Source organism: Opisthorchis viverrini, assembly GCF_000715545.1.
Source record: "Opisthorchis viverrini unplaced genomic scaffold opera_v5_146, whole genome shotgun sequence".
Taxonomy (NCBI): Eukaryota; Metazoa; Platyhelminthes; class Trematoda; order Opisthorchiida; family Opisthorchiidae; genus Opisthorchis; species Opisthorchis viverrini.
Genome location: NW_008751801.1, coordinates 49596 through 63419, shown reverse-complemented (window position 1 = coordinate 63419; position 13824 = coordinate 49596). Strand labels below are relative to the sequence as shown.

The following is a 13824-nucleotide window of genomic DNA, read 5'->3' as shown; positions in this document are numbered from 1 at the left end:
GATGCACCGGGTCTCAGGTCCCAGAATAACGGTCTATCGATCGAATTCCGCCACATCTGCAACTGTTTTGAGGTTCCTTGACCTTTGCTTTGTTTCATGCAAATTATACTTTGAAGGCGAGGCTCTAACATGAAAGACTTCGTTGGTCGGACGCACTGGCTTAAATCAAACAGCCAGCAGGCTTGCAAGCAAACCAAAATTATTAGTCAAGTGACAGCTATTCACCGTACAGTATGCGTTGTAAAAAGCGGTAGATGGAAAGCTGGAATTAAGCACGTCGTGCTTTCAAAATTCTCCATCCAGATTATTCATAAAGTTAGAAGGAAAGTTTTCAGGAGCTCGGTAGTCATAATGAAATGTGTCGGCAAATAACGGAGAAGAACGAAAGTAAACTAAACTCAATAAAACTGGGGGAAATGCTTATGTGTATGTGAATTTTAATGATGAAAATTGGGAATTCTCATGGGTGAAAATGAAACTTGATGGGATGACACTTAGAAGACCATGAAATCAGTCACTGCGATTGCGGATCTGCAGCTCTGAGTCCGTTAAATTGTAGCTCACCTCTTTTTCAGCTTGACGTCTTTGAGACTGTAGTTGGATGCGCTTTTTCTGTAATTTCATATTAGTAACCAGGGTTTTGGTATCGCGCCCCACAGTTGTCAGGTCCAAGATGACAATAAACCCGAGGAAGATAATGATGAGGATAAACATGATCGACGACACTTGCTTGGCAGATTTGGCTTCTTCTTTTGTCCCGTGGAAGCGTCCATCACTGCTAGCCGGGAGTTTTTCCGTTATTTCTATTAGAAAAACGCAAAACTCAAATGAATAGCCTAGTAAGGGTTTTCAGCTAGTTGGATATACGAAGCTACCCAAGAAATTCATTCTACATAAGCATATTAGCTTACTGAGTTAAGAATTGCAATGCGCTGTTACTTCCGACTTTCCAGTCAAGGTATCACTAACTTGCCAGTTCACTCCATTCGCATGGAATCTTTTGAAGTAAATCATCAGTCAGGATCAAGCATATATCACCTTTCACCATTCAGCATTATGCAAGTGGTGGAGTCATCAGACATTCAGTCCAACTTGTATGGAACACAAAAATTGATGGCAAATGTTGACGAAAATACGAGGGAACTTATCGTATCACCGAGAACACCAGCATCACAAGTTGATCATTGTGACACAACACCGGTGAAACTGGCTCATTGGACTTGTAGTTTTAAGAAGAGACAGCACTATGTTTGTATCACTCACATCAGATAAAAGGCAGAGATAACGACCACCACCAGGATAACTGAACGATTTCTCAACCTATAACTGTCATGAGCTAGTGTGGATGGGGTCTGAAAATGGAGAAGGAAGGAAGTACTTTCTTTTCATAAAGGAAACTACTCACAAGGTTGCTAAAAACTCCCTGACAGCCCAAAACCGGCTTCGCCCTTCTTGGGGCTCATCAGGTCGGAGCAGTCCTCTAGATTCAGTTGAGTCTCCCGTGAAAACCAGATTGATTTGCAAATGAGTGTATTGCTCAAAAACGGTCCAATATTGGGTTCCAGTAAAACATAAGGTTGATGAAAACTCGAGGACTGCGCTTACCCGATGAGCCCCAAGAAGGGCGAAACCGGTCGTGGGCTGTCGAAGAGTTTTCAGCAACCTTGTGAGTAGTTTCCTTTATGAAAAAAATATACTACGATATCTCGAATATCGTGCCAAGTGGAACATGAGGTGGCCTGTGCGCAGCACTTTCAGTTGTAGGATATCATAAACGAGAGATTCAGTTGAGTCTCTCGTGAAAGCCAAATTGATTTGCAAATGAGTGTAGTTCTCGAAGTACTTTCTTAATTACAGGAATAAGACCGAGCCACCACTTGTATTGCATTTCGCCTCCATGTGCACAACGGTACTGTCCGAAAATTACACATTAGAGGGAGAATACGTGGCTGAATTTAGGATGACGCGATTGTAGCTTGGAAACCTCAGTCACACCTCCCTATTGAGACACGCTAAACGGATGTAGGGGATTAGTAACATGACCTTATTTTCGGCCATGTCAAACTGATCTATTCAGTACCATACATCAGTGCTGAAAACCGGTCTCAATAACCGGTGACAAGAGTGACGACCAAGCAGTGCCACAGGCTCAATTGGAGTGAAGCTTTTTAAAAGCCCAACAGTGGCAAAGTTGGTGCAGCACCAAAAAGTTGATGGATGATTCGGCACGATGATGGTGGCAACCACCCATTCCACTGTTAATCTTAGGGGTAAAGGTTACGGATATCTATTCACGAAGCATCATTTTACTTGTATAAGGTTCGATTTACAATCCGAAAAATTATTATGATATATAAACCTTTGTTTTGTGTGTTACCGTTGCTAACCGATTGACACACAGTGTTTTCCGAAAATAGGCGTTCTTGTCCTCAGCTAGTCAGCGGTCCCTAATGAAGTTCGTGGAAGCCTACTGAAACATGTTTTTAGGAAAGGTCAATGAGTAAAAAATGGTGGAGCTAGAGTTCCAAAGGACACAGGTGTTTGAAATTCAAAACCCAGGGAAAGGTTTTGAAGATCAATAATGCCTCTAGTCTGACTGGGTCAACCGCTTTGGTGAAGTATACTGACAGTTATTAGGGGTTGATTCAGTTTGTCTTCAAGAGTTCCGAAATTCACGCTGTTGTACATCAGAATTCCAGTGACTAGTCTGTTAAACAGGTTCCCGGTCATAATCTTACTCTCTATTCATAGAAGGCTCATTCGGCAATCGTAATCAATCTTCTATCAACTTCCCTTCATTTCATGAGGCGGAATTAGCGTTGCCTCTTCGGAAGCATGTGGAATATCTTCGGCCTCCTAAATCGTGCATAACGGGTGCTGAAGTTCTTTACGCGAAATCGAACAGTTCCACAGGCTAGTCTCCTATTTCACGACTGGTTGACGACCATCAATAATTCGACAACTGAAGACAAATCAGCCGTTGTATCTTGAGGCAAGTCGGGTGTATTACTCAAACCGGCACCTTTTGGCTGTTGGAGTAAGTATTGAAGACTGGTGTTTCCGAAAGGTCAAAGTGTGTTCAGGCTGAAAAAATTCAGCTTTCGATCCGTCAGGCGAAAAGTTGGTTGGCGACTGACTGATGGTTTTTTGCTTCCCGCAGATATTCCAGAAGCTTGGTTGTGGAGCTTCTGAGTTTCTTCAGAGAAGCTGTAAATGTCGGAAATTGGATTGTTTTGCTGAACGAAAAATTGTTCTCTTGCATCAAAGTTGATATGGATGAGTTATTCTCATCAAGCCAATCTTGCCTTCGTTCGTGCGTTGGTCCACCTGTATCCAGTACAGTTGCCTGGGTTTCATTTTGTTCTCTGGACTACTGACTTCTTGCGCTCGCATCCTGGTTACTAGCCAGCTATACGCGAGAGTTTCAAAAAGTTTACCACAAAAAGGTTACCATTTGCTTGTTCGCAATAAGGTTGTGTTCCTTATTGGAGAGTCTTTTAAGAACATTAAGGTACTGGAGTGGGGACAGCAGTTAGTTACAACAGATTGGCAATGGGATGAGAACTGATTACCAATGTCGGACACAATAGTATCTAGGATACCGAATATTGAAATGAAATGGTGGGTTTTAAAATTGGCTGCACGTTCGGGAGCAGATAAAACGCTGCTTTCGCTTTCGATTGGCATTTAAAACTGTCACAGAAAATGCCACCGCATTTCTGTTGGAGTTTTAGAATCGCGATATCGACCGGGTTACTGGCCCCAGACACATGTTTAGGCCACCACACTTGCCTGATTCGCTCCACTCAATTCAACTTATAGAACGGCCTGCGTCAGAAATGCGCATTACCAAAGTGGGGAGCACCTACCTCAGCCATGAATATTCTAGAAGTTTCTAAGTTTGTCCTCGCTGTCAAATTTAAAACCAGATTCCTGGAATGCACCCTTAAAAATCACTAAATGATCCTCCGTAGGCCATTCAGTATACAGTATGCTTCGTACCGACATCATGTTAGTCTAATAATTATACGCCTTTAGTGCAGTGCGCTGCGAGTTGCTCTTTCCGTAGAGAGAAATCGAAACGAATTCATCTGCAGTATCGAGAACAAATCATTCTAAACAAATTTTTAGGCTGTTGCTGAAATAGCTCAGTGGTCTTCGAACTTACTGGTCACACATCTATTACTGCTTTTGGGCGGATCTTTCATGGAATTGGTGCTCATGAGAGACATCCAAGAAGTATAACACCTTGGAGAAGCAGCGAAAGAGTACTCAAGTGCAATAAACTCAGTTCAGCAGTGGAACCCGTGATGGTACTGAATATCCATTGCCCGGATGGTCAGTGAATGCTTGTTTTCGGCTCGACAATGCAGACCAATCATAATTATCTTGCTACGACATAGAAACAAGCGGAAAGTGCATTTGGGCGTCAAACAACAAGGAAGCGCCAAAAAACCTGAGTTGGCAGGACAGACTGAAGTCTATTGTGATGTACTGCGATACGCTTCATGGCTCGTGATTTGAGTATTCACGTTGTCTGAAGTTAAAAATCGCTCTACGGAACAGTTGACTAAGTAGATGAAAGTACCAGTGATCGTGGAAAATTGCAACGTCCGTTCCAGTACACACAAACGGCCTATGTGAGTATCTTTGAACAACAATGTGGTACACTGGCCGCAAGAATTCCGGAAATGAGTGCAAATATTTGTACCCCACCGAAGTTAATGGCCCAAAGCCTCGATGAGATTGTCCACCCATCGTAAATATATGTCAGTTCCTACAATATGTGAACGAAGTACTGATCCGAGAACAGAAGAGTTTTAATGAGGTAGGTGAGCAGTCGATACAAGCCTCACGTCTCATTTCACTGACTCAGACCTAACAACATTAGATGTATATTGGGAGCTCAAGCAAGAATTTAATCTCCACTGGGGATCTATTTCGCCTGGAAAGGCTGAAAATTCGTACGACCACACCGAGGCTCAGAGGGAATCAGGTTTGATCCCACTGATACAAAAACCGACGAAAGGTTTAATAGCCACACTAACATTAACTTACCAATACAGCCAATTAGTTGAGGTGTCCAGATACCACTGTTGCTGCACGTAATGTTCAGGTCGCTATTCTGATTCACTGTTTCGTATCCGGATTGACAGAAAAAGCGCAACTCGGCATTGAGCGCGTACGGTTTCCCTTCATGCTTCGTCAAATTCTTCCACACCCCGGTAGCGTTGTTGGCCATAAACTCGGATTCCATGTTATGCTCAGGCTTTAGTATGGCGTTTTCAAACATGCAGGTGGTCACTGAAGTGAGGGAATTTGAAAAATGAGAAACAACTAAGTGCACACAGCCATTCCGCAACGCTTATGTGTAAACTTTGTGGACCCATGAGCAATGGTCATGGGGCCCCAGATTCACGGAAAACGCCAGAAAGTACTGTTGCATAATGACATGTTTGAGGGACATATTCGTATGCCGATGCCTTTTGAAAAGTGCGTAAGCCAAAAGTAGAATAGGATTTCTGAATATGGGACATTTTTCTCTTGCCATTTTATGATACGAGCACGACTCATTATTGGGTACCTGCACAAGGCTCCATTACATGCTGTATTGCCATGAGACCGTGAGGCTCTGGCATTCGGAGTTCACACTAGGACGAGGTGATCGTCAATCTGACGATGAGGCCCGTTCAAACAAGCAAAATCTGAAGTGAAACTTACTGTGGATAGCGGTTTCTTGTGACTCTTGTTTTTTGCAATTAAATGGGCTAGGTCGATTTCACGTACCTGCGACCTGCTAGCAATGACCACTCAGTCCCTGAATTAGGGGTCTGAGTACTGACAGCTTATTGGGCCAAACCAACGTGAAAAAGTGGACAGGTGCCGTCTGAGACGGAACAGGGTAAAGTGTTGGGAAGCAGACTACCGATAAACGAAGTGTCCCATGGTTTTGATTCTGATCCAACAAGACATATATGGAACTAGAAAGAAGATTATTGCTAAGGTCAAATGGAGATTTGTGTGGACTGCTCCAAATCAACTGAGATTAACTCAAAGCATTCTATGAATGATGGAAGTGAATGGACTGCTTCCATGTTCAACACGTAACAAAATGAATCGTGTTACATTGTTCGGAACTCTAAATGGAATGTGATGTTCAGTGGTGAAGTTCAGTTCTGATGGGCTTTGGGGAAGAATGACACAAACAGAAACGACGGACGTTAATCGTCGAGCTTGTGTGCTGGTTCCATCGTGGCTTAGGATTTGATTTTCACAGCCAGAAAATTGTTAACTTTGAAAGAGCAATGCATAGCCGGTTCATTTGCCAGGGCACTAACTAACATTTCGTTTGCTGCGGTTCCATGACCAGTTGGGATTCATTGTCTTTTTCTAGAATGATGTGGCAACACATATTTTACGTCTGCAAAAAGTGGCTGAGGCTTCATAGGATTACGTTCACGGGCCACTTACAATACGGAATGAAATCGTTTACAAAAGATCTGTGGTATAACGACATGGTATGGTATGACATGCTTTTATTCAGGTGTCCTTCGGTAATAGGCAGAATCTGGTGTTGAAAATATGGAAAATAAAAATACCCAAACAATGTGTTTTAGTCATGACTCTTGGGGATAGTTGCATATTTTGACCATGTGGTTGTTTCGTTTATAGTAGCAATTCAAACCTTGCAACCACACTATTTGCCACGAATTTCTGCAACTGTATCCAATCTTGAAGCTGAACACGCGTGTTCCATAATATTGGCTTGAGGGGTCACCAAATCCCATCGTTCTCAACGGAGGGATATCCGGGTAACTCAGGAAAAATAGTAATTCATATACTATACACATTACGCTATACTATACAGTATACTATATATAGTATATATATGTATATATACTATATGCTATATATTATATGCTATACTATACACTACACTATATATATACCCCTTTAGTTTTCGTGAATGTAGATATGGGCACGAGTGAACCGTATAGACCGCACTTACACCACTTTGATATGGTTAGTTCAATAGCGCACGTGACCTGGGAGCTGGTAAGATATTGGACAAAGGTGACTATCACGAACGGTTAGTTTTATTGCTGCTTGACTTATAAAATGCAAAAGCGAAATACATATCTGACCATGTGCTGGACGAAAGGCGTTTCAGGGATGAAAAAACTTTGGAGATCCTGGATTGTGGACAGCAGGAGTATGAGTGGGAGATTTATTGATAACAAGGGAATTTAAATAAGAAAGTTTGAACGTTACAAGATCTTCAGTATGCATCCTTGGGATAGGAGAAGAAATGCACCCGAAATTCTTCAGAAATCAAAGGATATCATTGAACGAATTTTGTATGAGGCGTACGATCACTCACGGTGTATGTAAAGCTACCAGATATGTGAAGTCCAATCATAAAATCGGCGTACTTGTACTAATGGCCACCCTTAAATTCTACACTGCATGGCTATCGGCCTGCAGAGCAAATATATGTGGGACACTAAATGGTAAAAACAAAGTACCTGGGTAAAAAAAATGCACAGGCCACCTGGTCATGGTTGACTTAAAAAAGTGGCGATTGGACAGCCGGATCGTTTTGTTTGTTGCTTTGTCTCATCAACGTTTTTTAGTGTGATATACTCAGCTGCTCAGGAGACGTGTCTTGAACCACCAATGAATTACTGAAATAACTTGAAGATTGCTTATTTTACTTTTTTGCCATACCCTGAAGCAGACTTTCGAGAGGTGTCAATCACGAACTGATCGCAGACATCCTAAAAAGTTTGAGATCACCGATCACTTCACGAGGATACTTCTCACACGCACGAACACACCACTCAGTAGACCAACGAATGACGTGCAACAATATGAAGGTCACAGCTACAGGTTAGGCTCAATCAGTAAATTTTGACTTGATTTGGGGCCCAAAGAAGAGCTTTTGGTTGAAGACAATTTGTGAAGTGGCACAGAATCGACATTATCGATTTTTTCGCTGTGAAAATTTGTCGAGATGGACATACGGAACGTCTTTTCTGATAATGTACTGTAGTATACAAGACTATTTCCTCCTCGAGAAATGAGTTGCCTCCATGGACTACCTCTTATCTACTTCAGTGGGTAGTCCATAATTCCAGTAAAACTGGTGATTATAAGACTATAAAATAGCCGAAAAACGATCGCCATGTAGATACAGTCCCTCGTTTGTGGGTTTCAGTGTATTGAATTCTTTTTGAATCCAACTGATTGTCAGATGACCACTGTCAAATCTTACGGGCTCCGGCAAAAACGTGTTAAGCAACAAACAGTGAGACTGAAGTTCACAAATTCACACTTACACATCAGATGTGGCCAGGTCTAAAGGACGCGATCAACTAGGTCTTTCACCCTTATGACATGGAGGAAGCACAGGTGAGATCATCTAATTTAATCTTAAACGAGATGCAAATATCGGATGAACCATAACCAGAGGATGTCGCTTTTGATTACCGATCCCGTTTGTCTTTGATCCACAAAGTGTCCTGTTGTTACCTCACTGAGAGCATGATTTGAGAATTTTGGGTTGTGAAGCAATCTGAGGAGCTGTGTAGGTTTACATTACATGTACCGTTAATAATTTTAGCCGTCTGAAAGAACCTCACCGGTTGAGTGAACCGAAGGGCAATGCAAAGTGAGTTGCGGCACTCCCATTTAGGAACAGGATCATCAGACGGAATAATATATCGCTCTTTAGTTGTTCGTATGCGTGAACTTGTTAGATGTTCTGCACACGCTAGGATGATGGTTGGTTTAGGATCATCCTTAACAAGTTATTGACCCTGTCAAACCTTAAGTACTGGTCCAGAGATAGAAAAATTTACGTGACGCAGTTAAAAGATATCAACACCTATCGCCATGTAAGAGGCGTACGCCTGTCACCAGAAGTAAGGGGTTTTCAGAAGCATAATGGCGGTCCTCGCCCATCATATCTGTCCTATTTTTTCGGATGTTTGCCAACTGGTAACCAAAAATCACTTTTGGGAGGTTAGAGTGTAAATACCCATAGTAACTCTATCGTAACCCGTTAATTTCGTTTCCATTATGCAATGAAATGAGACAAGGCAAATTGTAATTTGCCCCTTCTGGCGGATTTCCGGACAGATTAGAGTTAAATCAGGGGCGGGTTTAACCCAATGAAATCCTGTGACCGATAAACTTCAGTTCGCCGAGACTACTTGTGCTGCAATACCTGTAGAGATTGATTTACTACATGTCCCAGGAGCCTCTCTGAGAAGTTGATCAGTACTGCCGATGTATAGACGTGCCCGTATCAACTCACGTGAACTTAAAAGCGATATGTGAAACGCAATGTTCTGTGGAACACTGTGTCGTAGGTTTTAACATATTCATCTAGGTTACAGGGACTTGATGCTTTATAGGTTCCTGTTGGACGCTGCTCCATGTATGGTAGCTATTCTGCTCCTCATTTGGTGGTCAGATTAGGTAAAGGGATGGGTTTGCTGTGTAAAGTGAACTATTTTCGGTAACCGGGTAATGAATAATGATCTTTGTTAATTACATTCTCCCTATTGGTAGTGTTCCCCGAAATTTCGGCCCAATTAGATCTCCGTTAAAATGTATCTGGCCTGTAGGCTATCTGGGAGAGCTACAAGGCATATTCTGACCACTACATTTAGTCTTGGGGTGCGCGGAAGCTCCTATCCGTTACTGGCTCATCAGTAGGCCGAGGAAGGCCAGACTGTCACTGGAATCAGTTTCGTGAGCTGCATAAAACTGACTTGAATACCATTCGAAAAAACAACGATCGAGAATGAAAATCAGGTAAAGTGATGGACTCGAAACATCAACACAAACCTGACCCTTTATCACTGCAAGAGAAGCTACTGGCCAGAGTCAAGCTTAAAAATACTACCCACTTGCCTATAAGCGGTTTCTTCAGGTTCAAAACGAATACTTCCTGTACAGAACCAAGTATGACCATTAAATATGTGTTAGTCGTGGTGATGGGGTCACCTAAATAGCAAACTTCATCACTGACCAAAGAGCCTGCAATTCAGAGGTTTACTACGAAGTAACCCGCATAAACTGAAGAAGTTTTCCAAACAATATGGAATTTAACTCTTCCAGATGGGGTCCAAAGTGTCCACTGACCACCAGGCAAGTACGTAGATTAAAGTTGGCTCCATTCCTAGACCGGGTCTCAGGACACTCCTTAACTCAGCATTTTCGGGTTCCCGGCCTTCTAGGAAGTCTCCATCTAAATTTCTCAACACATCACGGTCTCATCAATCGTGTAGAAGGCAGGAATAACTACACACTTCTGCAACTCTACGGCTCCTCAACTGTTTTTATTTTCTGATAGGGTTCAAATCCCGAATAGGAGCGACATTGTCGACAAATGACTATTATGTTTATTGACCGCGATATTGCGAAGTATGAGGTATGTTTGGACCCGAAATTCCAATCAGAATCACCAAAAATAACAACAGAATTATTGTTTGACATCATCACGTGCAAGTCTGTCACTAACCTTCATCTCTTCTTGTTTAGAGAGTAATGAAATGACTTCTGACACTAAATACACAGGTAGATGTCTGCTGCACTTCCACCAGGACATTCCAAATCAAACATCGTCCCACCACCAAATATATCCTTTTATCCTTTGGATTTCCAAGAGAGGTGGCAGTTCGTCCAGTCCAGATTCTGGAGCTAATAGATTGTGTCCAAAACAGAAATTCTTTTGCCTTCACAAAATCTCATTTCGAGGTAGGCCAGTGTGACGTTTAAACTCCCTGATACCCATGTGCATTTTGAGGTACTTTCCAGCCTCACTACAAGCGTTGTCTAATTAGATAGCTTCCTCCGATAGTTTCCCCTGACTACGGTCGGACGTTTTAGGTAATATCCAAAAGGACTGCAAAAAAGTATCGATCGTTTTTGGTCCAAAAGGAAGACACTACGTCCACGATATACCCATGGACTGTTTTGTCCAGAATAAGCTGTCGCTTATAACATATCGGATGATATCCTAGCTGGGATGCATAATTATTCCCAACATTTCAAAAAGTTCATTATTTATATTAGTTTAAGTTGATTTATTTCGAGTTTGAGCACTATGAGATGGAGGAGGGGTAGACATTCAGAAAAAAGGTGTGACTGTAACACCATCGTGTACTTCGTAAAAACAACATAGTCCAGTATTTGGCCAAGCACAATGACTAGCTAAATGCGCTGTGTGGCTGCAGATACAAAGTCAAACTGTTTCGGCTTTGTACCTGTGATGAGTCATGTACAAAGTGGGCCAACAGTTGGATGAAAGTACATTGCGAGACGTGATACTCACCTTCACACTCATCAGGCAAGGGTAGAACAGTGCCGGAATAGCCGAAATATTGTCCCTCTGTTTCTGATCCTTTTTTTAAGCCGCAAAATACCTCTTTCTCAACGACCCTGTCTGGAAAAAGGTAACCGGGCATACACCGAACGGTGATCACGTTTCCGAAGTAGTTGAATTCATTGACTTGTTGAGGCCCGTAAGCTTTGTCGGTCCCATAGTTTCTCGCGCTAGCAAGAAGTGCGTTTTTAGGCTTCATGTTTTGCAATTCCGTTTCACTGCACCTGACAGCTGAAAGAAGAAAAAACGCACGGGCTTCATTTTCGTCATCGATATTGCTCCGTTATTTCACAGGATCGGAGCGAATTGGGTCGATACCCCACTGTGGTACACCTGAAGGAAAAGGTCTACATGAACTTCAAAGTGATGGTTAATGAAAAATGATATCCCTATAAGGCACCCATCACCCTGTAAAACCTTAGTGCGCGCTGAAAATTTTTTGACTGCAACAGATACGCAAAGATGGAAATTCACCATCCTGCGGTTGACTAGTGAACAAATTCGCTACAGCCGAACGCAGTGTTTTTTTTCTCAGAAAGCCGCGGTTGATGCAACATCGTTCGCCTTCAAAGATGTGAGGGGCAGTGAGGCTCCGGAAGATTGTTGGTCGCACTTGTGCCTAAGGGTGTTAATTGAATATGGCGTTTTATAATTAGTGGTTAGTATTGAACTCAACATCTCTGTCATGGACACCTTACAAAATAATGAGAGCCGGTAAAACTTACACAAAATACTTCTTTAAGAGGGACTACTTTACAGTGGATTTCGCAGGGCGCGGAAAGTGTCAGATTTTTAAAGCATTCCCTGATTCCAGGTGGATGGCACTCCCTTCTTCATCGACAAAACAAGGCACGATTTCAGTCATTGGAAACGGGAAGTTCCATGATTATAAGTGCATTTTGCAAGGCAAGAAAATCTCCACAAGTTTTATTGGCCACACGAGACGTTCTCTACTCTAACTACTTTGCCGTGAGTGAACTGCTTTTTCTGTTTGAGACCAGTCGTTTTACATTTGTGGCTGACGAATGTAACAGGGGAGCTTACATCTCGATGCTTGTTTCTCCGCTTTTCTCTTCGAATTCCGGATGGCATGAAGACTGAAATACAGACATAGCTACACAATTTGCCCGAATCAAAAGTTAAAAATGCTGTCACAACTCAACAACTACTGAGCTAGATTTCACATTACAATTAATATTATTTATCTTAGCTTCTCCATTCATCTACTTCTTTGGTGGCAGTCGCCCTGAAGGGGTTGCGTATCGTAAGTTGTTCACACGCCGACCTGGCCCAGTGGTTAAGGCGCGAAGCTACTGATCAGATGGTCCGTGGCTTGGATATGACCGTGTTTTCTCAATTCTACCCGTCAAGGGTTGGGGATAGCCTAGCACTCGTGCCTCTCTTGGAAACCATACACAAAAAGTGTGTCACAGCTTTCATTCGGACATCAATTACCGGTCTTAATTGATCATTTGTCGAACACCAGAAGAAAGAACGTATAAGAAAGTGACCTTTCAAATATGCCTAAATCCCAATACAACCATAGTTGATCACTGTATGACGGAAGTCCGCATAGGATATTAGTCCTCTGGAATATGATTCAAGGTTGTATTGAAAAGCACTGTCACAGTCTATGATGAAAACGAATAACAGAAATGATGCTATCTATCAGAGTAATCACAAAAATTTAGTAGGTTTATGTAATTGGTCGGCGCTTCCTATGTACCGATGCGTCGCTTGTTCTAAGTTTAATTTGCAGGTTGATGATGGTCCCGATAGATAGGCGTCAGAAAACGAGTTCTATACAAAAATACGCACAAATTACGCGCGAAGGGAAACCGCCTACCCAATCGAGTAATCAAAGTTCTCGGTGCACATTCGGAAAAATTCTGACTTTTTGGACAAACTCAATCAGGGAGCTTTCAGAGAATCGCATTTATTCTTTACAAGAACAAAGAACAAGCCGTTAGGAAAATAGGGTATACAAACTAGTCTAGGTTACAGGCTCACTTCCAATGAAATATTGTATCACGCAACTGAACACAGAGGTAAAACAAGATTCAATGTACACAAACATCTGTGATTCGCAATGTGTTTTGGGGGTGGGAATGTCTGGATCGGGATGAAAGCGGATGTCGTATGGCCAGAAACTCAGCAACAACAGTCCTTCAATGGAGTTGCATCTCTAAATATGCTTCGGTGACTTTTGTCAAAGATAACGGCTCTTCTCGGGGTAGGACTATACATCTATGAACCTCACAAGGTTTTTCGGCAAAAATAGTAGCTGCTTTCAGCCAGCTCCAGACCCAGGTGGGGACTGCTTTAATATGACGATCGACTAAGTTTGCAAGCCTATCTAGAATTGGTCATACAGTGAAAGTTAGACCTCCGTTGCCAGATATTATATATATATATATATATATATATAT

The 13824-nt window shown here is 42.2% G+C and overlaps 1 protein-coding gene across 1 annotated transcript in view; it reads right to left on the bottom strand.

Annotated features, from left to right (window-relative positions):
• Positions 1 to 218: 218 nt before the first annotated feature.
• Positions 219 to 13824, bottom strand: part of T265_06738 (hypothetical protein) — a gene marked incomplete at both ends in the record, with an annotated part of 34942 nt that continues 21336 nt past the window's right edge. Inside the window, 3 exons of the mRNA XM_009172083.1 lie at positions 219 to 803; positions 5059 to 5304; positions 11345 to 11626. Coding sequence (XP_009170347.1) covers positions 511 to 803; positions 5059 to 5304; positions 11345 to 11626 — 821 coding nt within the window. The remainder of the gene's footprint in view (positions 804 to 5058; positions 5305 to 11344; positions 11627 to 13824) is intronic.